Here is a 27,069-nt window from a genome sequence, read left to right as displayed (position 1 = left end):
AAGCAGTTATTGTAACAGAAAATTGGGTCTTTCAGAAGAAAATCAACACTTTCGAAAATAATCGTATCCAAAATATGTGTTGTTCTTGTAATCACATTTTTAAAGCTATAATTACTCCGTTCTTGAGTCGCCATTAATATATCTAGAATAACATTCATATACCTACCTAGAAACAAAGAACGATTCAAGTTTTCTTTGTTTAACCCTGTCTTTTCCAGTGTTCGAAATTTGCGGTAGCCCAAACTGAAATTCGGTAGCCTGGAGTTATCGCGAATTGAGATCACTGGCAAAAGATTATCCACAGAAACTAGCCCGACCGGGCTACCAGTTTTTTCCTTATGCGATCTAAAAAAAAAAGCCAATTAAACATTTAGAGACTCGTGTTTTTATACGCTTATTATTCAAGAACGTATCCTACTGCGCAACTAGAGCAAATAGTCGCCTTGACAACGGGGAATGATCAAAGTGAAGTCAGATTTGCCGTAATTTGCGATGGTCAAAAAGATAATTGCTCTGGACTGCAAGCCATGTGCTAAATTGTTGTTTATTCATTTAATGTATATAAAAACATGTGAAGAGTAATAACGCCCGAAGTGACAAGTGATTATCGATGGTTTCTAGCCAGTAACATATTTTAGCAGCAGTCAAACTCAATGACGTCAATAACTCTGCCCATTATGTAAATTAATTAACGGATAACTTCGGCAGTTTTCGCTTACTTACGTCGGCTGTGAAAATCGACAATGCTAAAATATCAATATAAAAAATGATATTTTTTTATTTCATTTTAATTGTATTTGATTTGTTAGCTAGAATTAAGATAGAATTTTTTAATGCGTTACAGAAAATTAACATTTTACATAGTCTTAAATGCGCAGGAAACAGGTGCCCTTTTACTTCCTGACATTTAATCAAAGTGGAAGGAGAACTGTTGGATATAGTATGGACCTGGAAATTGTGCGCGACACATCCTTTTAATGTAGTGATGATTTGTATAAAGTTATTTGAAAATCACTTTATTAGTTACCAAGTTATGGCCTGGACACTGAATTGCTAACGGACGAGTTACAAAGATGTGGCCCGGACACAGAATTGCTAACGCCCCCCATTGGTGATTCTAGTCTTTGAGTTATGGCCTGGACATGGAATTGCTAACGTCTCCCCATGGTGATTCTAGACTTTGAGGTATGGACCTGGAAATTGCATGTGACACATCCTTTTAATGTAGTGATGATTTGTATAAAGTTATTTGAAAATCACTTTATTAGAAACAAAGATGTGGCCCGGACACAGAATTGCTAACGCCCCCCCATGGTGATTCTAGTCTTTGAGGTATGGACCTGGAAATTGCGCGCGACGCATCCTTTTTATGTAATGATGCTTTGTATAAAGTTATTTGAAAATGACTTTATTAGTGACCAAGTTGTGGCACGGACACGGATTTGCTAACGCACCCCCATGGTGATTCTCGTCTTTGAGGTATGGACCTGGAAATTGCGTGCGACACATCCTTTTAATGTAGTGATGATTTGTATAAAGTTATTTGAAAATCGCTTTATTAGTTACCAAGTTATGGCCCGGACACGGAATTGCTAACAGACGAGTAACAAAGATGTGGCCCGGAAACAGAATTGCTAACGCCCCCCCCCCCCATGGTGATTCTAGTCTTTGAGGTATGGACCTGGAAATTGCGCGCGACACATCCTTTTAATGTAGTGATGATTTGTATAAAGTTATTTGAAAATCGCTTTATTAGTTACCAAGTTATGGCCCAGACACAGAATTGCTTACGGACGAGTAACAAAGATGTGGCCCGGACACAGAATTGCTAAAGCCCCCAATTGGTGATTCTAGTCTTTGAGTTATGGCCTGGATATGGAATTGCTAACGTCCCCCCCCCATGGAGATTCTAGACTTTGAGGTATGGACCAGGAAATTGCATGTGGCACATCCTTTTAATGTAGTGATGATTTGTATTAAGTTATTTGAAAATCACTTTATTAGTAACAAAGATGTGGCCCGGACACAGAATTGCCAACGCCCCCCATGGTGATTCTAGTCTTTGAGGTATGGACCTGGAAATTGCGCGCGACGCATCCTTTTAATGTAATTATGCTTTGTATAAAGTTATTTGAAAATCGCTTTATTAGTTACCAAGTTATGGCCCGGACACAGAATTGCTAACGGACGGGTGACAAAGATGTGGCCCGGACACAGAATTGCTAACGCCCCCCATTGGTAATTCAAGTCTTTGAGTTATGGCCTGGACATGGAATTGCTAACGTCCCCCCCCCCATGGTGATTCTAGACTTTGAGGTATGGACCTGGAAATTGCATGTGGCACATCCTTTTAATGTAGTGATGATTTGTATAAAGTTATTTGAAAATCACTTTATTAGTAACAAAGATGTGGCCCGGACACAGAATTGCTAACGCCCCCCCCATGGTGATTCTAATGTTTGGACCTGGAAATTGCGCGCGACACATCCTTTTAATGTAATGATGCTTTGTATAAAGTTATTTGAAAATGACTTTATTAGTGACCATGTTGTGGCCCGGACACGGATTTGCTAACGCACCCACATGGTGATTCTAGTCTTTGAGATATGGACCTGGAAATTGCGCGCGACACATCTTTTTAATGTAGTGATGATTTGTATAAAGTTATTTGAAAATCGCTTTATTAGTTACCAAGTTATGGCCCAGACACGGAATTGCTAACGGACGGACAGACGGACAGACGATGGAGGCCATAACGTAATACGACCCTTGGGGCGTATAAAAATGTGTATGTACATGTAGTTGTGTAAATGTGTAGACTGATCTGTGGTGTGTTTTGTTTATGCTATGTATCAACATTTAGCTGAAGCATTTTATTTATAAATTTGAAATAAAGTTATTTTATCTACATTTGTATTCAACCTTCTTTAATAATATTGATACAGATGATACTGATTGTGGTGTGAGATGGTGGTTAAGATACATACTCCATCTCTGAACAAAGCTAAAGTGGCGGAAATGTCAAACCTGGTTTGACTGTACTTGCATACTTACGTAATTACTATAGTAAGCATTCAATTTAACAATGGATGTTCAAAACGGGCAAAACTGAATGTTTCAAAGTTTTTTGAAGTTGTGATTCACTTATTTTGTCTTTCGATAGGTTGATTGATTGGTTACTGACCATGACTAGTATATATACCATTGAAATCTCAACAACAAGTCTGAAGACTCTAAACCAAGTCTGATGACTCTAAACCAAGTCTGATACATCATAACAAAGTTGTCCCAAAGTAGTTGATTCGAAACGAAAGCGCCCATCGACATTCCAGTAAAGGTCATCCAAAATAAATAATGTCCATTTACTGACCATGACCAATTTGAAAACGCTACACCAAGTTACAAAAATAGTACGAGAGTAATTTCTGACCAGCTGACCATGTACATGAATAATACAAAAGTATGAATAGTAAAATGGATATTGAAAGGTAAACCTCTTGTAAGTCTTAGAACCCACCAATACCTTATTCAGCCACCTCAGACACAAACACATCAAACAGCGTTGGATTCCTTGTTTGGTATGGATCTTCAAAATCTGCTATCTGGCCTGAAATGGTTGGAGGTAAATTAGAATATTAAATGCAAAGTATCAATCAGGCTTGATTATTTCCTTCTCCCCACCCAACAGTTTTTTATACACAGGTCTTAATGAATACATAAGGCAAACATGCAATGTTTGAGCAAATTTTCACATCAGACCAGTGATACAGCAGTGTGCACACATACAATGTGTATCCATGTATTCTTTGATCACTGCTTACCAGTTAAATGCATCATTATTAAGATCAGGTCAAATTTCCTTCAATATTTTGAAGATAAAACCTCACCTGAGATGAGGGTAGGATCAGAAACTCTCGGTCAAATCTAAGGTCTCCTTAAAACCGCATTAATTGAGATGATCTGCTGGTTGAAAGGATGCTGGAAATCTCATCATGACTGATACACACAGTCAAGACCGTTTATCTCACAAAGATGATCCAAGATCTTGTGTGGTACACCTACAATATAGCAAGGTGCAAGGAATCAGATATAATAATTACAAGAATATTAATCAACAAGTTCAATTCAATGTGATAAGAACTGGCAGCCTGTTGTATACTATTAAAGGGAGTCCAAATGTTGACAAGCTTTTAGGCTTTAAAGAAATCAAATGAAGGGTTTCTATTTGCACACCGAAGTGGATTGGTAGGTCCACATTGTATCACTAAAACACTCTTATCTTTATTAAACTTCTCACTTGAAAATTCCTAAAACATCAGTTCAACAATTTTTCATTGTAAACAAAATAAAATCCCGTAGTTGGTCCCATTTACCTGAATAAAATGAAACTGTAAGAAGCCTCTTACCTGATCAATGAGAAGCCCAAGTTGCCAGACTCATCGACCGGCTTCCTAAGGCAATCCTCGTACTTGCCGCACAAATCACTCATTAGTCAAAGCCCATACAATCACTCACTTAATCTTTACCATTTTGCAAAATATTTCCGATAATATTTACATAACAATGCTACAGCCATTGTCCTGTCAATAGTGCCCATTTCTCAGTGATTTGTTTTTCAGTAGCACCTGCATGTTACCTTTTAAAGGCACAAAAGAACTGAAGGAAGCCCATATTTCATATCAATCAAATTTATTCAATATAAGAATTATTGTGTTTCCACCAAATAAATAAAGTTTCATAGTGAAGAAAAATAGACATCAATAAATAAGGGTTTATAAATATTCCAATAATTACAGTAAAAATTTGAATCCACAAATAAAATTCATTCATGTCAAACTTTCGTAAAGACGAGAAATTTATAACAGTTGTAAACATATAATGAAGTGTAACAGAATATTTCATTTCATCATTTTAAATACAATAAGTTATATGAAACGATCAAAAGACCTTAACAAGAGTGCCACAGGCCATCTGTAATATTTACAGTTGGAAAAGAGACATAACTCAATAATCTATAAAGTCAGAGTTATGGGCCTTGCTATAGCCAAGCGTTTTGCATTACCAAGTGATTAAATGAGCAAAATTCATATTTTTTTGTTCTTTTACCTGGGATGGAATCGTTTTTATGAATAACTTAAAATTTGCACAAAACACATGATCTATATCTGTATTAAATTCATCAATAAATAGACATCTATTTCTTATCTAGTTAAATATTGAAAAATCTATAAGAAGCTATCATTTTTAACTAGAGATATTGTTGTGATTGGACGAAGATTCTTACAAACAGCGCAGACATCAAGTTCATACACAAACACACAGGCAACCATTTCATAGTAGACATACAACACAGACACCAAGTTTAAACACATACATACACACATTTCATAGTAGACATACAATACAGACAAGTTTCAACACATACAAATATTTCATAGTTGACAAACACAGACACTATGTTCAGACAGGCACACACATTTCATTGTTCCCACAGCACCATTGACTAAAGTGCATCACTGAAGTACAGCACATAACGCCTGGAGTGTCTTGAACTAGGATGACTGTATAGCTAGCTTCTCACGTCTCTCCTCGTGTTTTTCTCTCTCAGCCATTCTTGTGGTGTACTGTTTTAGCCTTCTCTCGAGTTCCTGAATAAAGAGACATAGTTTGACCATTAAGACACTAGGAAGACTGTATAGCTAGCTTCTCACGTCTCTGCTCGTGTTTTTCTCTCTCAGCCATTCTTGTGGTGTACTGTTTTAGCCTTCTCTCTAGGCCCTGAATAAAGAGACACAGTTTTCACCAGTATGACACTGGAAAGACAGTATAACTTGCGTCTCACATCTCGACTCATGTTTCAATCTCTCAGCCATGCACTTTGTTTATTATTGAAGCCATTTCTCTAATGCTGGTGTATCCAAATTTTGAAATAGAAAGTTACATCTATGACAGCTTACTATGAGAATGAAATGAAGCAATTCACATTACCAAGTCATAAAGATAATACAATGTAATATCTAACTGATTAAGATTATCATGTGCTTTCAGTAGGTAAGGAACCAAATTATGATGTTATGTCGAATAAGTTGTAAAACTGCACAGCTTCACAATGAGGCATGACCCATATTGAATACTGATACTCAGTTCATCAGTGAAATGGCACCAATGTTGAGCCCGCCAATGTCACAATATTGAAACAGTTCTTAGAAAAGTTGTTCCTTGACTTTGGACATATTTTTAAATACCCAAATGCATGGTCAAGTTACTGTCTGGAAAGTGAGAATACAAGGAATTTTGACCAGTGACCCGAGTGTGAAAAGACATGCCATCTTTCCATATTGAAAATTTGTGTCCCAATGCATTGAGCAAGCACATACAAGAAACCACCACTTTCAGAACTATTTTGAGCTCACTGCAAGTGGGCTTGACAATGAAGTGATGTTATATCATTCATTTTCAGTGCTAATCTGAAAGTTCTCACCTCAATGAGTTGAGTTTTATCAAACTCTAGCCTGTGATTGTAGATACACTGTGCAAACAGACTGTAAAGTTTTTCCAGGCGTGGGACAGTGAAGTCCTCGGTCATTGTCACTGTGAGATCTTGTAGACGTGCAAGCCTCTCGTGATCAACGATCAGGGGCTCTGTGAACTCATTGACGGCGACGGCGGCCTGCTCCTGGGCACGGGTTTGTACACGAGAACGCGTGATGTGGAACACAGGTGATGGCCCTGGAGGGAAAGTAAAGTACTTCAGAAAAAGGTTACTCAAACATAATTCTTGCTAAAAAATCAGAAAGTCAATGTGATTAAGATCATGTGATATAAATCTCAGTGTATTCTGGGCGGAAATGAGAAATACTTAAGGTAAATGACAGCCAGGTGTGTACATGTATTGTATGTGAGATAATAACTTGCAAGATTAGTCAAGACTGTCCACAATACATGAGAGATTGAGCAGAAATTACACACTCATATATACTGAGGCATTTTTATGCAAGTTTTGGTACTTGTATTTATGCAATATTTCTTTGAAGACAAGCTACATGTTTATTCTGATATGTAACAAGCAAAATCAAACCTTTGTCAGCATCATTGTTTTCCTGAGTAGTGTCCTGCATTGGGTCAGTGTCGTTTGACTTCTGCAAATAAAACAATTTGTTTACCATCATGTTTCCACACTTGGTCATAATGCAGTACGTAATAAGAATTACTTTCTCTAGTCCCACCGCAAACTTGAGCAAAACATGAACTATTTTGTATTCTATCCAAGAAGAGCTATCACTAAATGTGATTAATACCCCCGCCACACCACCATCTTGTAATAAGAAGTATCACTGGGAGTGATGTATGCTCATTGAATGCCCTATGTTGGTCAGAAGGTATCATTGAAGTAAATGGTCCTACTATATAGAAATAAGGACATCTGTGCTTTAATTAATGGTCCTAAAATCTACTATACAGAAATGAGGACTGTAACATCTGTGAAATAAGACATGAAATCTTCCTTACAGTTTTAAAAAAAAAGAAAAAGCACAGTTTAAATTTGAGTTGACAGTTAGGTTGACCGTTGCTGCATTTATAGCAGGATAATTATGGGTTATGTATGAATTTGTTAGTACAACCATCAATAGTATTTGATTATTCAAAGCCGGACAAATGATCTCCAGGTACTCTGATTTCCCCTACAACACAAGACCACACTTTGTGTAAGTAATCATATATCTTTCTTCACCATCATTGTGAAATATATAATGTTCAAACTAATCATAATATCCATTTAGCAGTGATATCATCTTACTTAACACCGCATGATTTTTTTAACCAGTTCTCTAATAAAGCATGCCCAGAGCCATACCCAAAACCTCAATGTATATTCAATCAACTTTATCTTTATTGCATTAACTTGATAGAATATTCATAGAAAAATGTGTGTCCATTTCAGGTAGCAGAACTTTACTTGTCTGGAGTATTTTCCTTTTTTGTGAAATGACACATTGTTTTTCTCTTACAAAACCCCCCATCGAAAACAAAGATAAAACAAGAGGGCCATGATGGCCCTAAATCGCTCACATGAGTAACAGAGTTTAACCTTTGTAATCAATATAGCTTGATATTTGTTCTCAAAGAATATTGAAAAAACATACTGGTCAAACATGTTGCCCCAATAATCAATGACAGGACTTGTCACAGGTGCCTGCACACTGACAGGACTTGTCACAGTTTCCTGCACACTGACAGGACTTGGTGATTGCCTGCACACTGACAGGATCTGATGATTGACTGCACACTGACAGAATTTGATTCTCATGCCTGCATACTAACAGGACTTTGTTCAGTTACCTGCACACTGACAAGACTTGTCACAGTTTCCTGCACACTGACAGGACATGGTGATTGCCTGCACACTGAAAGGATTTAATGATTGACTGCACACTGACAGCACTTGATACAGATACCTGCACACTGACAGGACTTTGTTCAATTGCCTTCCCACTGACAGAACTTCGTTCAATTGCCTGCACACTGGCAAAACTATGTTAAATTGCTTGCACACTGAAATAAATTTTAGTATAGACACACAAACAACTAACAGTGCACCAACCAATAAAATCAATTAACTGCCTTAAGCTCTAAAAATCAAATATCGGTATCCATTCGGCACTTTTAAATAATATTGTCTCTTCTTCCATCTAGGACAACATCACATTCCTTCATATTTTCAAAATCATTTTTTTTATATATATGGCTTATTCACTATCCAAACAAAAGATAAGATTGTAGCTTAGAATAATCTACATGAAGTTCACAATAATCTACATGAAGTTCATTGGGAAAGTCTGATTATTAAATTTATCATTAAGTAAAAATGAAATTTCTTATAAAGAATGAAGCGTATAATAATTATTTGAATCTATGAACTTAAAAAAAGAACAATAATTACCTTAGAAGTGACTATGTTGAAGACTTAATGAAATTTAAAAATCTATTCCCTTGTTATTAAAAATAGAAAGTAGTGCAATCTCCGACAAAAAGGGAGACCATATAGCAAGACTTGCTGCCCTTGCTTCAAGAATAAATTTTTCATAACTTTCAGATTTTAATAAAATGTATTTATAATGAACTTGAAACCCACGTGGTGAGGCCAATTTTTCTCCAGGGGCATAATTTGAATAAACATGGTAGATAACCAATAGACAATGTTACACACCAAATATTTAAGCACTAGGCCTCATAGTATTTGCCAAAAAAAGTTTTGTAGTTTTTCTTTAGGTTGCCATGGCAACCAGAGTTCTGCATGGAATTCATTTCTTTGAACAATTTTGAAAAAGCACCAACCAAGGATCATTCCTATGAAGTTTCATTAAAATTGTCCAAGTGGTTTAGGAGAAGATGATGATTATAACCAATTGTTGACGCCAAACAACGGACGTTGGACGAAAGATGCCGAACATAGACTGATCACAATAGCACACCTTGAGCACTTTGTGCTCAGGTGAGCTAAAAACAAAGACAGCGGAATATTTGAAACCATCCACATGGCCTAAATACATGTACTGTTAAATCATTAATCATGGGGGACCAAGCTGATTTTTTTTAAATATGATCCGGATAGGGTATGAATGCCACTTTCAGCTCTGTTGATTTTTATCTTTGTCATTTGTTCATTTTTTGCCATTTTCTAACATCATAAAAATTATAAAATACTAAAAGTAAACGTAAAAATAAAAAAAATATACTAATAGTAGAGCGTAAAAACTTGTTTCGTGATTAAAAAATGAAACTTTTATTATAAAAACTTAACAAAAGACTACTAAACAAAGCCTCCAAAAGCAAAAACCGTGCGTCTCGTTTGTAAAATACATCTTTACTCTTTAAATGCTTGGCAACATTTTTCATCATTTCTTTGCCTTTTCTATCGCATTTAACAAACTTTTGATTTATCATTTTATGAGGGTGTTCTCAATGTGCATTCAGATTGACTCGTGTTAACGGTGAAAAGGTCCAGCAAGCAAAAGTGGTTTGGGAGATTCCCAATTAAAAACAAACATGTCTGCTCATTACACAAATACAGAAGAAGCTGTCAATCGACAATGACCAGGCACGGGGCAAGATGAAGGGCAGCACAGCATATTTGTGGCAGATTAAAGGGCGCACTGCCAGGGCTTTTTCTGTCCATTTTGGGGATAAGACCCTAGACATTTTGGGAAATTTTGCGTCATGCAAATGCGGAAATTTGGAAATTTTACAGTGAAAAGAAAAAGCTGTCTAGTCTCCTGTGAATTAGGAAATGATATAATATTAATTTATTTTCCCTTTAAAAGACCCACAATGGCTGAAATATCAATCCTTGGGGTGTAATAACGCAATAATTCATGACAGATAAAATTTCATATCTCTGAATGTGATGAAAACAATTATTTCTGAGTTCATTTTCCAATAAAACTTCACATCACATAATTTATTAGGATGTTGAAAATGAACCAGTACAGGTAAAAATAATTTGGATTGGGATATTTTTCTGAAGATTGGGAAAAATATCTTATATTTTGCTTTGGGAATGTGTCCAATAGTCAGACCCGTGGGACCTATAGAAAAAGCCCTGACTACAGTATGACATGCTCAAAACTTGTAGTGTTTATATATACATATTGTCTCTGTTCCAGATTTCATTGAATATCAAATGTTTTTTAAGTTATGGCCAAGGTAAAATATATTCCACAGTAATCCAGTAAACATTGTTTAATAACAGAGTATGCGTTGATTTTCAGTCAATAAAGGGGCATAGCTCCAATAATAAAGAAAGAGTTATGGACCAAAGTATTCTGTCACAGGTAATTTAAGTTAAAGTACTTAGTTTTATGGGCATATTTTAAACATTTTTTTCGTTATCATTTTCAGTTCCTGCAGGACGCTAGCCTTCCATAAACACTGAGGCTAAGAATATTAGATTTTTTAGCAAATAAACATTTCAAAACTAGTTTACACTAATACCTCAGCTGTATCCATGTTGACCTGATCCTGACTGTTCTTGTCCATCAACTTCTGGCCCAAACTGTCGTTCGAGTCACCACTGCTATCTGAGGTCCCTAAACCACTATCTACAAAACCATTCATCAAGTGTTGAACTACAGTTTTACCCTGAGTACTCAATACTGATTGCTTTGTGGCATTGTTAGTTTCACTACTTTCTACAGTTCTAGGAGACTTTGGACCACTGACAACTCTCTGAGATGTAGAAGTGTTGTCTGCTCCTCTGGGTGACCTTGACTCTGTGGAGTGCCTTCTCATTGAATCGGACATGTCCTCTGAATCCCGACTTTTACAGCGCGGAGATTTCTGACCTTCCACTCTAAGGGATCTCTGGCTTTCTCTATCCCCACTTTTACAGTGCGGCGATTTCTGACTATCTGCTTTAGGTGATCGCTGGCTGTCCCTTGGTGAAGGCAAAGTTTGTTTCTCTCTGGAAGCCTTTTCTCCAACATCCACATGTAACAAGTCTGTGACCTTTATCGGTGATTTTGAGCCCTCCTGTCTTGCTGGAGACTTACCAGGACTCACAGTCATTGTCCCGTCAAAGGCCTCCACTTCCATCTCATTTCCAGCATCTTCAGTGTCTTCAGTTTTGTCACAATCCTCCTCACTTTCATCATCAACATCTTCATCCTCATCATTGTCATTAGGCAACTCTTCAAACTCATTGTCATTACCATCACCATCACCATCTACCCTTTTCCGTTTACGGCGCCTACGCCTATACCCTGTACTTCCCCAGATATCTTTTTTCACTGGTTTCTTCGTTGATGTTGATGCCTGAGATTTTCCAGCAGAAGATTTGTTCCCTGAGCCTTGTGAGCTGTTGAGAGATCGCGGATTTTCAGAGTTATCCCTGGAACATGGAGTATTCTTTTTGAGCTGACCCTGAGGTGTGGACTGGTTGCTTTCCTGCTTGTTTGGTGACATCTGGATGCGTTGAATACTGCGCTGAGCCCGGGCTTGCTTCTCTATGTCTTCCAGTGAAGGAACTTCTTCTAAATGTTCTCCCTGAAAAGTTCACATTTCATGAAAATGATTACCAAACAACAATTTTAACACGAAAGTGTGAAACAAAAGTATTTGTGTAACTAGAGTGTGTACTTGAGCCCCTTGGAGGTTATGGTCTTTATGATAACAGTTTTCAAACATATTGGTGCAATGATAACTATATATCCTACATCTTTTTTTTCAACAATCTTTTTCTAGCCACCTCCATTTAAAAATGCTTTTAAATAATGCTAATTCTACAAATTTGACAAGTTACTCTGGAATCTTTATTCCAAGGTTTCCAGGAAACTTCATCAACATATTGATGTTAGTGCCTATTCTAAAATGCCTTAAAGAGGCCTAATTTTAATATTATGATTTCAGTTAAACTCACCTGAAGCCTGCGACTAGAGCGAGTATTTGTGTCCCTGGGTGTGGTATGGTTTGAGGTCGAGTGGCGGGTGATGGCAAGAGGATGCATGGGTCCCTGGTTCAAGGGGCGGGTGTGGTAGAACGATGGTGCTGTCTTCACACCATCCTCACCTGAATGCAGGAGAAGTGTTCACTCTTTTAATCATGGAAGGGCAAGATAGTGCATGGTTAAATGGCTGGTTGTGGTAGAATGATCGGATCCTCATCCCATAATCTTCAACTTAATCAGACTAAGATTGGTCAGAGGTTTTTAAACTGACAGGAACACTAACACATGACTTGTCTTTAATATATACCCGATTATTAAAGAATTGCATGGAAAGGCAAGGTTATATTGGTAAGTGAAATGTTTCCCTTATTTAACTTAATCGCACTAGCAAACTCGCATTCCCTAGCCTTCTTGTCTTCTTAGTGTAAAGCACTTAACAAATATACCCGTTATGATATTAATGCCAAACACAAGATTGTGTGATGGATACTGTGTGAAGTATAGTATTTAGTATTTAAGATACCACCATTAATCATTGGTGTAAAGCTCTAAACAGATATACCTGTTATGATATTAATGCTAAACACAAGCTTGTGTGATGGATACTGTAAAGTATGAAGGCCAATAAATGGACAGATTTTGAGATCTGAGTTTAAACCCAAAGATGCCAAAAAACCCAAGATGCCAAAAATCACCAACTTTTTAAGCTGAACAAGAGCAATAATTAGTATTTAGGATACTATGGAAATATGTAACCTAATTGTGTAAAGACCCTTAACAATTATGTGAAATATTTAGTCAATTGTATGAAGGGTATAGAAGTAATTAGTGAAAATCCCAACTTGCCCTTAAACTTTAACCGGACAAAATGTGCCCTTAAACTTTAATCCAAGATCCTAAGTCAATCAATGGCAATAATTTGAATTAAGTATAATATGGAGTTATGTCATAGTGTGATGGTCCTGAACCATTGTGAAAAGTATTAAGTGAATTGAATGAAGGATTAACTAGTGAAAATGCCAACTAGCCCTTAAACGTTATCCAGACGCTGACGCAAGTGGTAAAACCTCCTCTGATAGTCCAGCTTAATACTTAAAGCACACAAATAAAGGGAAATGATAATAAAACTAGAGATTGCTTTTTTGAAAAAGCACTTGTCTCCCCTATTGTGTGGTCGTAGCTGAGAAAAAATAAATGATGGACATGAAATTTGTAATTTTGGACTGGATATGAACCAAAAGTTAAGTTTGGTTTATTCACCCGTATTAAAAAGTGAAGAGAAAACAGTGTTGTTGATTAATCTTGGAAAATGTAAACGAAGTTTGCAAATTGCATGTAGTTCCTGGGCGCAAGCTTTATTCAATTATTGATCGGAAACCATTTTTCAGCTCAAAGCGATCGTGACCTTGGTGACCTACTGATCACAAAATCAATAGGGATCATCTACATGACCAACTTGCATACCAAGTATTAAGTTCTTGGGTGCAAGTGTTCTTTAGTTACTATGCAGTAACCGCTTCTTCACCTCAAGGTCACAGCAACCTTGACCTTTGATCTCAAAATCAATCAGGGTCATCTTCTAGTCATGACCGACTAGCATACCAAGTATGAAGTTCCTGGGTGCAAGCGTTCTTTATTTATTGAACAGAAACAAAGTGTGACATACAGACTGACCGACTGACTGACTAACCCACTGATAAAAAAATCAATAGGGGTCATCTACTAGTCATGACCAACTTGCTTACCAAGTATGAAGTTCCTGGGTGCAAGTGTTCTTAAGTTACTGAGCAGTAACCGTTTTTTAACCTCAAGGTCACAGCGACCTTGAATTTTGACCTAGTGATCTCAAAATCAAAAGGGTTCATCTTTTAGTCATGACCACCTAGCATACAAAGTATGAAGTTCCTGGGTGCAAGTGTCTTTAGTTATTGAGCAGAAAGTGTTTCTTCACCTCGAGGTCATTGTGACCTTAACCTTTGACCTAATGATCTCAAAATCAATAGGAGTCATCTACTTGTTATGACCAACTAGCGTAGCAAGTATTAAGTTCCTGGATAAAAGCGTTCTTCAGTTATTGAGCAGAAAACATTTTTAAGCTTAAGGTCACAGCCAACATATTGTTTTTTACTTGAAGTTAACCTTGACCTTTGACCTTTTGATCTCAAAATCAATAGGGGTCATATTCTAGGCATGAACAACGAGCATACCAATTATGAAATTCCTTGACCCAAAGGATCTTTAGTTATTGAGTGGAAACCGTTTCTTCACCTCAAGGTCACGGCGACGTTGACCTAGTGACCCCAAAATAAATAGGGGTCATCTAATAGTCATGATCAACTAGAATAACAAATAGTACCAGGGTCTAAGCATTCTATAGTTATTGAGCTTAAACGCAGTGTGACGTACAGACTGACTGAGGGACAGGGCAAAAACAATATGTCTCCCCATGGGGGAGACATAATTCATAATCATAACTCAGACTACCAACCTCTCTGTTTTCTTGACTCGACAATTCCCCGACAGATCTTTTCAAACTCCGGGTCCAGTTCTGCCTTCATGATTGCACTGGTTGTATCCTTTAAGGCACAAGCTCGGTGCCGAATAACACGACCTGGAAACAAACATAATTTTACTTTGGCGGGGGACAACAATTCTATCAACATTTTCTGGTTACGGCATTAAGTGAAATGTTCATGTCCTTTTCAATATGAACTTAAACAATGTATGATATAGTCATGCATATACTCCATTTTGACATATACACTTTGATCAAAACTAATTTATAAACATTGAATGCCTTAAAGAATCAAGTATAAAAGAGATTTAAGCTATTTTGATTCGTGTGTGATATATTGGTGTGGTTTGTAGGTCGTTTGTGTGTATGTGGTATTATATGTTTGTGTCTCTAGATCATTGTCGTTTTGGCTCTTGAGTCTAAACAGTGTTTAATTTTTGAATTTTCCACTACTAGGCTTGTCCCTGTTGTTTTCATTGTATTACTGACAACATTATCTCACTTTGGGGGTCTTTATCCGGATTGTATTCGAGTGCGTTGAGGCAGATCTGGTCAATATCTTTGAGAAACTCCTTCACAGACTGGTAATGGTGAAGGTCAATCTTTGACATCATTGTGGAAAGATCCATCGGCTTCTTAATGATCTCGTAGTAGTCTGGTACCTAAAAGGACACGTGTAGTTATACATAGCCTAACACAAAGGCCGTCAAGTTTGTTTAAAATGATCTGTAGATATATTAGTTGAAATATATTAGGTGAATAACCAAAACATTTAAAAGCTATGTAGATATATAGTTATCATTGCAGCATATATCAATCTGATAAAGTCACTTGTTCCAATTATGCAGGTAGATTAAATACACAAGTTAAGTGTCTACAGATCATACACAAAACCTTACATCTTCAATATCTACAGGCTTTGCGAAGATGAAGAACTTGCGATCTCGGGCCAGTTTGTTGAGCACGTCTCGCAAAAAGAGGCGTAACTCTGTCAACGTCGCTTCCTCGTGTTCTTCTAACATCTTCACTTCCTGTTCTGTCAGTTTACGGGGCTCTGGGGGTGGAGCCTTGGGTAGGACTTCCAACAGTCTCTTGGCTGTGAAAAGAATACAGACATTTCAATATTTCCATATTTTGAACATCCAAGGCTGTCAAATTACTGCAAATTACTATTCTGATGAAGTTTTGCCAACATTTAATGCAAATGTACGTCACAGGGGCGAATACCAGGAATAATTTTTTTGTCCTGCTAAATAACACACCAGGACATACCACCACTCAAACAAAGGACTGGTTCAAAAACAACAAGTGGACAACTTCAACATCCTCCTAGAGTTCCAGTGACTTCAATGTGTTTCCTGAATTGAAGAAGATGCCCGATTTAGAAGCAGGTCCCTAAGAAGTTTTTGCTTCTCTTTTTTCCAGATAACTAATACTATTTACATCCCTTTCAAATTATGGTTACCACTCACAATCCACTTTCCTCTAGGGTGGGGGATAAGTGACATTAATTAGTGGCAGGTCCCTAAAGTATGCTAATTTCACGCCTTGGTCCAGATTAACTCCCTTGAATAATATCACTTTCCACTGAGTGGGATAAGTGGCATTGTTTAGTATCCCTAACATATGCACACCTCTTGTCTTGGTCCAGATTTCTTACACTATTTAAATCCCTTGAATAATATCACTTACCAGCCCCTTTCCTCTGGGGTGGGGGATGTGTGGCCTGATTTAGTAGCAGGTCCCTGAAGTATGCCCGCCTCTCTTCTTTGTCTGGATTTCTAACACCAATTACCTCCCCTGAGTATTCATCAAACACATCCTGAAGCTTGAAAACATGACATGGCTGCTTTTACATTATGCCTATTTCATACAAAGCAGTTTGCAATCTCTGTAGAACACAGAAAAATACAGATACTGTGCCGTTATTAACGTTTAAAATAATAATAAAAAAAATAATTCTTTCATTCATGCCATGAATTTTTTTTCATGTTTCCGAAAACTACACATATCATTAAATTGATTCATAGAAATTGTAAAGTTAGGATTCAAATAAATGTACTAAGTAGATTATTACAAAAGACTAGCAAATACCGAAAATTCCAACTCCTCGTATTTTTCTTCACTGGTTGCCAATAGCAACACAGGGCTAACAGGGTCAAGGTCTTGAGCCAATGTCAGTATGGTTGACCTTACAGTTTCCCCAACCACCGACCACCACTGATTAACATGAGGTAAATACACAATGCTTGGAGCGGTCCGCTTTGCTTCACGAAACACCTGCAAATGTTGGTAAAATAAAATCTGTACATGAACCTAAAAATTTGACATCAATCTTACTCTTGAAAGATACATGGTACCTAGCTAGACACATGGTACCTAGCTAATAGATGTGTGAATTTACATGACACATAGATACATTCATTCTTTATCAACTCAGCAATCACTTGTGAGAGTAACATTTTCTTTATTGTTTCAAATGGCTTACATGAGCACAAGACTCCTCAGGCGTTCTGGATTGCACAGTGTAGAGAGAGGACAGATCCAACGTGTGAACAGGCAGTTGCTCCAGATAATGGACAATAGCTGGGGCCAAGTGGGTTGTCTGCCCCTGGTCTGTGTGGCCCGCCAACAGGAGGCGGGGTCTGTGAGTGCTTGGCTGACGGTCCGCATACCTGTGACAAATGGGAATGTAATGTAAATAGCCAACATGTCACCTGGTCTTTGCGAGTGCTTGGCTGATGGTCTGCACACCCATGTCTAAAGAGAATATAATGTAAATAGCCAACAGGAGGCGTGGTCTGTGCGTGCTAGGCTGATGGCGCGCATACCTATGACAAAGAAGAATGTAACGTAAATAGCCAACAGGTCACCTGATCTGTAAGAGTGCTTGGCTGACAGTCTGCATACCTGTGTATATAAGAAAGGAATTGATCAATGAAATGCCATATGATTATCAAGGGCATATGAACTGCCATATGATTATCAAGGGCTTACTTGTTTAATAAATAAGTATTTTTTCAAAATGTGAAATGCTGATATCTAGTGATATCAAGGGGAATATTAATAACATTCATTTTCACCTTGTAAAGTTGAGGAATGATTCTGGTAGTTCAGGAATGTTGGACTGTTTGCGCCTCTTGTCAACTTTGTGCTCAAAGATACTAACATCTCTGCTGTCTTCATCGCTCTCCAACTCAGCAAGCGTAACTGTAGAACCACAGTTTTCCTCTGAGGACACAGGTTCTCCTAGATAGGAGAGCGGTTACAAACAGTACAATAAAGACATTCTTTTTCCTAAACTTCTATGAAAGTATTCCTTTCTGGGATCACCCTCAAACGCTTCAATTATAGGAAGTTTGGAAGTGTATCACCCACTTAAAATGGGCTAAAAACTTCCAAAATGAAGTCCTTGAAAGAACACTCTTCCCATAGATATCTAAGGAAATTTCATTTATATTATGAGAAATATTCAATAAACCAATTGAAGCAAACGTATGTCATGGGTAATTAAATTATGGACCAAACTAATCTGAGAATCAATTTTAAGAAATAAGCTGACCTGGTGAATCCAAACTGTTGAGCTGCATGAGAACTGACGGGAAGACGTCACCAAGTGTAATCAGAATCTCCTTAAACATGGCCTGTAACAGAGGGGCGACCGTGACCCCAAGAGCCCTTGCAGGAGAGGTCACAGATCGCTGAGAGGCAGGAACTATCAACGTCATTGCATTATGGAAGTCTTTGGCGTTTACATTCACACTGGAGACGTCAATCTGAAGTTTTTCAGAGGATGTGTAGATCTGCGGATAGCGACGACGGAGAGCGAGCAAAGTCACCTCTGTACACAGCGCTTTCAAATCTGCCCCACAGTAACCTGAAACATACAGAGTCCCAGATAAAGTCAAATGTAACAGTGCAGAGGACTTGCTTGTTGACCAAAAAGAAACCTGAGAAGCTAGTATCCATATGAAGAGAAATAATTTACAATTAGTGGTTAATTAAAGCACTTCATCAAAAACGTTAGTGAATATGGACCCCAAGACTCAAGATTTAAGTGAATATGGACCATCAGACTCAAAACTTTAGTGAATATGGACCATCAGACTCAAAACTTTAGTGAATATGGACCATCAGACTCAAAACTTTAGTGAATATGGACCATCAGACTCAAGACTTTAGTGAATATGGACCATCAGACTCAAAACTTTCGTCAACATGAACCCCCTGACTCAAGACTTTAGTGAAGATGGACCCCCAGACTCAAGACTTTAGTGAATATGGACCCCCAGACTCAAGACTTTAGTGAATATGGACCATCAGACTCAAGACTTTAATGAATATGAACTCCCAGACTCAAGACTTTAATGAAGATGGACCCCCAGACTCAAGACTTTAGTGAATATGAACTCCCAAACTCAAGACTTTAGTGAAGAAGGACCATCTGACTCAATACTTTAATGAATATGGACTCCCAGACTCAAGACTTAAGTGAATATGGACCATCAGACTCAAGACTTTAGTGAATATGGACTCCCAGACTCAAGACTTTAGTGAATATGGACTCCCAGACAGAAGACTTTAGTGAATATGGACTCCCAGACTCAAGACTTTAGTAAATATGGACCCCAAGACTCAAGACTTTAGTGAATATGGACCCCCAGACTCAAGACTTTAGTGAATATGGACTCCCAGACTCAAGACTTTAATGAAGATGGACCCCCAGACTCAAGACCTTAATGAATATGGACCCCCAGACTCAAGACTTAAGTGAATATGGACCATCAGACTCAAGACTTTAGTGAATATGGACTCCCAGACTCAAGACTTTAGTGAATATGGACTCCCAGACTCAAGACCTTAATGAATATGGACCCCCAGACTCAAGACTTAAGTGAATATGGACCATCAGACTCAATACTTTAGTGAATATGGACTCCCAGACTCAAGACTTTAGTGAATATGGACTCCCAGACAGAAGACTTTAGTGAATATGGACTCCCAGACTCAAGACTTTAGTGAATATGGACTCCCAGACTCAAGACTTTAGTGAATATGGACTCCCAGACTCAAGACTTTAATGAAGATGGACCCCCAGACCCAAGACTTTAGTGAATATGGACTCCCAGACTCAAGACTTTAATGAAGATGGACCCCCAGACCTAAGACTTTAGTGAATATGGACCCCCAGACTCAAGACTTTAGTGAATATGGACTCCCAGACTCAAGACTTTGGTGAATATGGACCCCCAGACCCAAGACTTTAGTGAATATGGACCCCCAGACCCAAGACTTTAGTGAATATGGACTCCCAGACTCAAGACTTTAATGAAGATGGACCCCCAGACCCAAGACTTTAGTGAATATGGACCATCAGACTCAAGACCTTAATGAATATGGACCCCCAGACTCAAGACTTAAGTGAATATGGACCATCAGACTCAAGACTTTAGTGAATATGGACTCCCAAACTCAAGACTTTAGTGAATATGGACTCCCAGACAGAAGACTTTAGTGAATATGGACTCCCTGACTCAAGACTTAAGTGAATATGGACCATCAGACTCAAGAATTTAGTGAATATGGACTCCCAGACTCAAGACTTTAATGAATATGGACCCCCAGACTCAAGACTTAAGTGAATATGGACCATCAGACTCAAGACTTTAGTGAATATGGACTCCCAGACTCAAGACTTTAGTGAATATGGACTCCCAGACTCAAGACTTTAATGAAGATGGACCCCCAGACTCAAGACCTTAATGAATATGGACCCCCAGACTCAAGACTTAAGTGAATATGGACCATCAGACTCAAGACTTTAGTGAATATGGACTCCCAGACTCAAGACTTTAGTGAAGATGGACTCCCAGACTCAAGACTTTAGTGAATATGGACCACCAGACTCAAGACTTAAGTGAATATGGACCATCAGACTCAAGACTTTAGTGAATATGGACTCCCAGACTCAAGACCTTAATGAATATGGACCCCCAGACTCAAGACTTAAGTGAATATGGACCATCAGACTCAAGACTTTAGTGAATATGGACTCCCAGACTCAAGACTTTAGTGAATATGGACTCCCAGACTCAAGACTTTAGTGAATATGGACTCCCAGACTCAAGACTTTAGTGAATATGGACTCCCAGACTCAAGACTTTAATGAAGATGGACCCCCAGACTCAAGACCTTAATGAATATGGACCCCCAGACTCAAGACTTAAGTGAATATGGACCATCAGACTCAAGACTTTAGTGAATATGGACTCCCAAACTCAAGACTTTAGTGAATATGGACTCCCAGACAGAAGACTTTAGTGAATATGGACTCCCAGACTCAAGACTTAAGTGAATATGGACCATCAGACTCAAGACTTTAGTGAATATGGACTCCCAGACTCAAGACTTTAGTGAATATGGACTCCCAGACTCAAGACTTTAGTGAATATGGACTCCCAGACTCAAGACTTTAGTGAATATGGACTCCCAGACTCAAGACTTTAATGAAGATGGACCCCCAGACTCAAGACCTTAATGAATATGGACCCCCAGACTCAAGACTTAAGTGAATATGGACCATCAGACTCAAGACTTTAGTGAATATGGACTCCCAAACTCAAGACTTTAGTGAATATGGACTCCCAGACAGAAGACTTTAGTGAATATGGACTCCCAGACTCAAGACTTTAGTGAATATGGACCATCAGACTCAAGACTTTAGTGAATATGGACTCCCAGTCTCAAGACTTTAGTGAATATGGACTCCCAGTCTCAAGACTTTAGTGAAGATGAACCCTCAAACTGAAGACTTTTAAGACTAAAATATGTATTTAAAGAAAAGAAAATCTTAAAATAATGCTTCAAAACAAGTGTTCCCGGACTCAATATTCAACTTATTGAATTGAGAAAATGCTAAGGACAAGATTCCTGGTTCTGATGTTATATGAAAATCTACGATCTGTTTTTTTTGCAGCAAACTTATATCATTGGTTTGCAGATATTTATGCAAAAATTTGCTCGTTCAAAAAAATACAATAAAAAAGTTGTAAAAATGGTATATCTGTGAGAGTGCAGCATTAAAAGCTACATCTTGTATACATGTTTACTTGTCTGTTATAATAAACAAGCATAAAATAAGCAGAACAAGAGCGGTCACAGATATATCCCCCGCCTCATGGGGACATTTTTTGTAATGAAAGCCAATCAATGGTAAGGGTAGTTTCTCAGGAACATAAGAAATGTGTAAAATTAAGAAAGGGCAGTAACTCTTTCAAAAAAGGTAAAAATTGCAAAAGCCTGACAATTTGCGCTGCGTCACTATATAGTCATAAACGTAAGAGGAGTTTCGAAGAAACCAATTTTAAATGTAAAATAAAGAAAGGGCAATAACTCTTTAAAATGGTCAAAATGCGAAAGCTGACAATATGTGCTGCTTCACTTTATGATCATCAATCTGTGAAAGTTTGGTAGAAATTGCATGAAAAACGAAAGAGGAGTTGCGAAGAAACCAATTTTAAATGTAAAATAAGCAAAGGGCAATAACTCTTTCAAAAATGGTCAAATCAGGAAAGCCCTACAATATGCGCTGCTTTACTTTATGATCATCAATCTGTAAAAGTTTGGTAGAAATCGCATGAAAAACGTAAGAGGAGTTGCGAAGAAACCAATTTTAAATGTAAAATAAGCAAAGGGCAATAACTCTTTCAAAAATGGTCAAATCAGGAAAGCCCGACAATATGCGCTGCTTCACTTTATGATCATCAATCTGTGAAAATTTGGTAGAAATCGCATGAGAAATGTAAAAGGAGATGCAAAGAAATGAATGTGGGACGGACGGACGCACACGCACGCACGCACACACACACACACACACACGGAATCACGCCTACCATTACTAAAAAGGCGAGGGGATAACTAAATGCTTAAGATATTTTTCAGTGACATGAACTATTTGGCATCATTTTCATTTTTATTGGTTGCCAAAAATTAGACAATAAGGCATTCTGTAGTCTTCTGCAGGTGATCAGGAAAGACAAAATATGGTACTGGATAAACAGCATTCTTAGAATAAATGCTTTGTTTTAATGTAAGGGTCAAGAGTTGATAAATGTGTGGAGGGATTTTCAGAAGTGGTTGTTGAAAACTACCAGCATGGCTTTATGGAATGAAGGATAAGTGTTGGACAGGGCTACGTTATATATTACCAGAAAACCATGAATTAGATATGTTGCCTATGAGGAGCGCCCCTAAATTTTGACCTCTGACACCACAATCAATAGGGTCATCTACTGACCATGGCAAATGTGTTTAGAACTCACCAACACACTTTTCCGCCACCTCGGACACAAATTTATCACAAAGCTTTGGATTCCATTCTTTTGTATGGATCTTCAAAATCTGCTTTCTGGCCTGAAATGAAAAGATTATGAATATTAAGATTCGATACTCCCTCCCACAGATTTTGATACAAAATTAAAATATGCAAAGTAAATGCAGATATTTAAACCATGATTAAGCACCGGCCTCTAAGTCAAATCTCCCAGGCCACCTTTGATCTGGGTCAATCATTATCAAGGTGGAATCTCACCTGTGCTGAGGGTAGAGGAAACAGAAACTCTCGGTCAAATCTCCCCGGTCGTCTAAGAGCTGGGTCAATTGAGTCAAGTCTGTTGGTTGCCCCAATGATGACAATCTCTCCACGACTATCCAGCCCGTCCATTAATGCCAGAAGAGTGGACACGATGGAGCTGTGGATCTGGTCCTGGCGACTAGAGCGCACTGGCGCCAGGCCGTCTATCTCGTCAAAAAAGATTATGGATGGTCTCGTCTGGTATGCCTAAGAAAACAAGAGATGTTTGTCAAACATTATGCCCCCCTAAACGCTATGTTGTCAGGATTATTTGGACAATCGAATGAAATATGCATGGATCGAAATGACAGATGATTTGTCACTGACATTGGATGCCGTTAAGGCAGTTTTAAGTTTATGACCATTCAAGTGTGAGGATAAAGTGTGTTATGTAGTGCCCTTTTCACAAATGCTCTATTAGCGCCAAATATCCTTAGTGCCCTTTTTACTATTGAAATCATTATAAAAGATTGACAGCCCTTAATTCGCTGTCATAATTGAAACAAATTACGTAATACTTATGATAATAGTGTTCCCGCTAGGTGTCACCATGCCCCCATTGATTGCTTAAAATATGCCGTACTGCCCTTTCATCTTCCTAGTGCCTTGACCAAGTCATAAGACAGCTAATTGTGTATTTGTGTAGTGAGCAGACGACCTGTGTATTCATAATCGGTCATCTACTAATCCGATAATTAGGAAGAGCCAAATAGGGAAACATCGGCAGGAGGCGTGCCTATTGAATGTCAGCCAATCAGAATATACATTGAGAACTCGTTCAATCAATGATGAAAGTTTGTAAAATGCGATAGAAAATGCGAAAGGATGGTGAAAAATGTTGTCAAGCACAATTAAATCTTTTAAAATAATTGTTTATTGTATTGTACAGACGAGACTCACCATTTTAAACATTGTTGATTTGAAGCAGACGGTCACTGCCGATATGTTAACATTAGAAAGGTGGCGCTAACACAATCAAATACATCACTTTTCAGTAAATGTTTTGAAAGTTTATTTGTTAAATATTCATGATGAAAGTTTCTTTGTCACCCATAAAAATATGTTGATTCCTTAAGCAGCGTTTACCTATGATGTCTACGATCATGTCAAAATTCGCTGAAACCACCATTTTATCAATGTTCTATGTTTTATAAGTTATTTTTTTAAGCAAGGGCAGTGATTTTTATTGTCATTTTATTCTAAAACATCAGCATATTAAACATAATTTTACCAAAGACAATTAAATAACAGCCAGGCTGAATATAACATTAGTACCCAATCCCGATCATACCAAACTAAGATTCGTCCCCTACATTTTTGGTGCATTTATTTATTTGATTGCTTCAAATGTTTAACTGTCTTTGTTTTTTTCTTCCTTTTACATGATATTTAGGAGAAATATGTGACATCGCACGAAAGAAGACTTCAGAAAAGTACAATCATACTAACACAGACAAAAAGACAAATTTTAATTTTGATATTCAAACACACCCTTCTAAATTTTGAGAGAAAAACAACCCATTTTGTTACAGTCTGAAAATCATGGAAAATGATTTAAATTGAGTATGAAAACAAAACAAATTATATGGGGGGACCCCGCAAACCCCCCCTTGTGACAGGGGTGGACCCCTCTCACAACCACCCCCAATTGCCCCTATACGACTCATGTAGCTTGCCCTTTTCAAAACTCCACCCTGCCCTTTTCAAATCCTGGCTACAGCACTGTTATGACCAAGACCTCTGACTATATGACCTCAAAAACTGTAGGAGTCATCGGCTGGTCACCAAAAACCTAAATGTCAAGTTTGAGGGCCATGGGTGCAGATTTGTCAAGTTATCACACAGACAAGCTTTTTTCGTTCAAGGTCACTGTGACCATGACCCGATGACCCCTAAAATCATAAGGGGTCATCTACAAGTCAGAGGCAACTCCAAGCTAAGTTTGAGGGCCATGGGTGCAGGCATTGTCAAGTGATAACTCGGACGACCATTAACCATTCAAGGTCACTGTGACCTTGACCTTTGACCCTATGAATCCTAAAATCAATAAGGGTCATCTACTGGTCAGGCCCAACATCCATGTCAAAGTTAATGATCATTGGTTCAGGCATTGTTGAGATATCACTGGGAGAAGTTTTGTTAACTTTTTGTGTTAAAGGTTACTGTGACCTTGACCGTGGCCCGATGACCCCCAAAGTCGATATGGGTCATCTACTGGTCAGGGCCAACCTCCAAGTCAAGTTTGACAGCCATGGGTGCAGGCATTGTCGAGTTATCACTTGGACAACCTTTTATCATTCCAGGTGACTGTGACCTTGACCTTTGGCCCGATGACCCCCAAAAACAATAGGTGTCATCTAGTGATCAGGCCCAACCTCCAAGTCTAGTATGAGGGCCATGGGTGCAGGCATTGTCGGGTTATCACTTGGACAACCTTTCACTATTCAAGGTCACTGTGACCTTGACCTTTGGCCCGATTACCCCCAAAAACAATAGGGGTCATCTACTGGTCAGGCCCAACCTCAAGTCAAGTATGAGGGCCATGGATACAGGCATTGTGGAGTTATCACTCGGAAAATATTTTACCATTCAAGGTCACTGTGACCTTGACCTTTGGCCAGATGACCCCCCAAAACAATAGGGGTCATCTACCAGTCAGGCCCAACTTCCATATCAAGTTTGATGACCATAGGGTTAGGCATTTTTGAGTTATCACTCGGACAAGCTTTAAAATTCTTTTACCATTAAAGGTCACTGTGGCCTTGACCTTTGACTCAATGAGACCTAAAATCAATAGGGGTCATCTACTGGTCAGGCCAAACTTTCATGTCAAATTTGATGACCATACGTCAAGGAATTGTTGAGTTATCACTCGGACAAGCTTTGGTCTACCGAAGGACCGATGAACCAACCAACCTACAGACAGACATGTGCAAAACAATATACCCCTCTTCTTCGAAGGGGGGCATAATAAGGGGAATGCAACCATTTCAATATTATGTGCACTGATCTGCTGTATTTTTTTTAAGGTTTAAGTCAAACTAATGGCATCTTAAACAATAGTATCGCTGATGCGATGGATGCTCCCTAACACCCATTTTTAATGATTAGGAAGAAATTGTAACACAATGTGCAGGAAGAAGGTGAATGGTTGAAGCATTATTGACTATTACATGGCAACCAGAATTCTACATGAAACTGAATAACATAATCCACCTGTCCTATTGACCTAAAATCAGGACACCAAGTTTGGTGATAAGTGTTTGTATGTGGTGGCAAACTTAGAGGGCAGACCCCCGTGGGTTATATGTTTAAATGGAATAGCCCAAAGCCAAACTTAGAGGGCAGACACTGTAAATACAGTTTTTGCTAATTCAAGGATCATAATTCTGGAGTGGCAGGCGACATTGCTGGTTTTTGAACTTGATCTAGTTGTTTTTGCCCATACACATTCTGAACAAATTGGGTGATGATTGGACA

The 27,069-nt window shown here is 38.2% G+C and overlaps 1 protein-coding gene across 1 annotated transcript in view; it reads right to left on the bottom strand.

Annotated features, from left to right (window-relative positions):
• Nucleotides 1-4,678: 4,678 nt before the first annotated feature.
• LOC128215564 (ATPase family AAA domain-containing protein 2-like) overlaps nucleotides 4,679-27,069 on the bottom strand; it is a 33,248-nt gene continuing 10,857 nt past the window's right edge. Inside the window, exons 15-29 of the mRNA XM_052922255.1 lie at nucleotides 23,548-23,796; nucleotides 23,279-23,369; nucleotides 18,520-18,834; nucleotides 18,041-18,206; nucleotides 17,446-17,632; nucleotides 17,052-17,237; nucleotides 16,650-16,785; nucleotides 15,857-16,053; nucleotides 15,460-15,619; nucleotides 14,931-15,053; nucleotides 12,416-12,564; nucleotides 10,993-12,042; nucleotides 7,079-7,139; nucleotides 6,482-6,729; nucleotides 4,679-5,648 (exon numbers count right to left, since the gene is read on the bottom strand). Coding sequence (XP_052778215.1) covers nucleotides 5,553-5,648; nucleotides 6,482-6,729; nucleotides 7,079-7,139; nucleotides 10,993-12,042; nucleotides 12,416-12,564; nucleotides 14,931-15,053; nucleotides 15,460-15,619; nucleotides 15,857-16,053; nucleotides 16,650-16,785; nucleotides 17,052-17,237; nucleotides 17,446-17,632; nucleotides 18,041-18,206; nucleotides 18,520-18,834; nucleotides 23,279-23,369; nucleotides 23,548-23,796 — 3,414 coding nt within the window. The 3' untranslated portion in view covers nucleotides 4,679-5,552. The remainder of the gene's footprint in view (nucleotides 5,649-6,481; nucleotides 6,730-7,078; nucleotides 7,140-10,992; nucleotides 12,043-12,415; nucleotides 12,565-14,930; nucleotides 15,054-15,459; nucleotides 15,620-15,856; nucleotides 16,054-16,649; nucleotides 16,786-17,051; nucleotides 17,238-17,445; nucleotides 17,633-18,040; nucleotides 18,207-18,519; nucleotides 18,835-23,278; nucleotides 23,370-23,547; nucleotides 23,797-27,069) is intronic.

This window comes from Mya arenaria, chromosome 13, assembly GCF_026914265.1.
Source record: "Mya arenaria isolate MELC-2E11 chromosome 13, ASM2691426v1".
Classification (NCBI taxonomy): Eukaryota; Metazoa; Mollusca; class Bivalvia; order Myida; family Myidae; genus Mya; species Mya arenaria.
The sequence above is the reverse complement of the archived record's forward strand: the minus strand, read 5'-3'. Positions and strand labels throughout refer to the sequence as shown.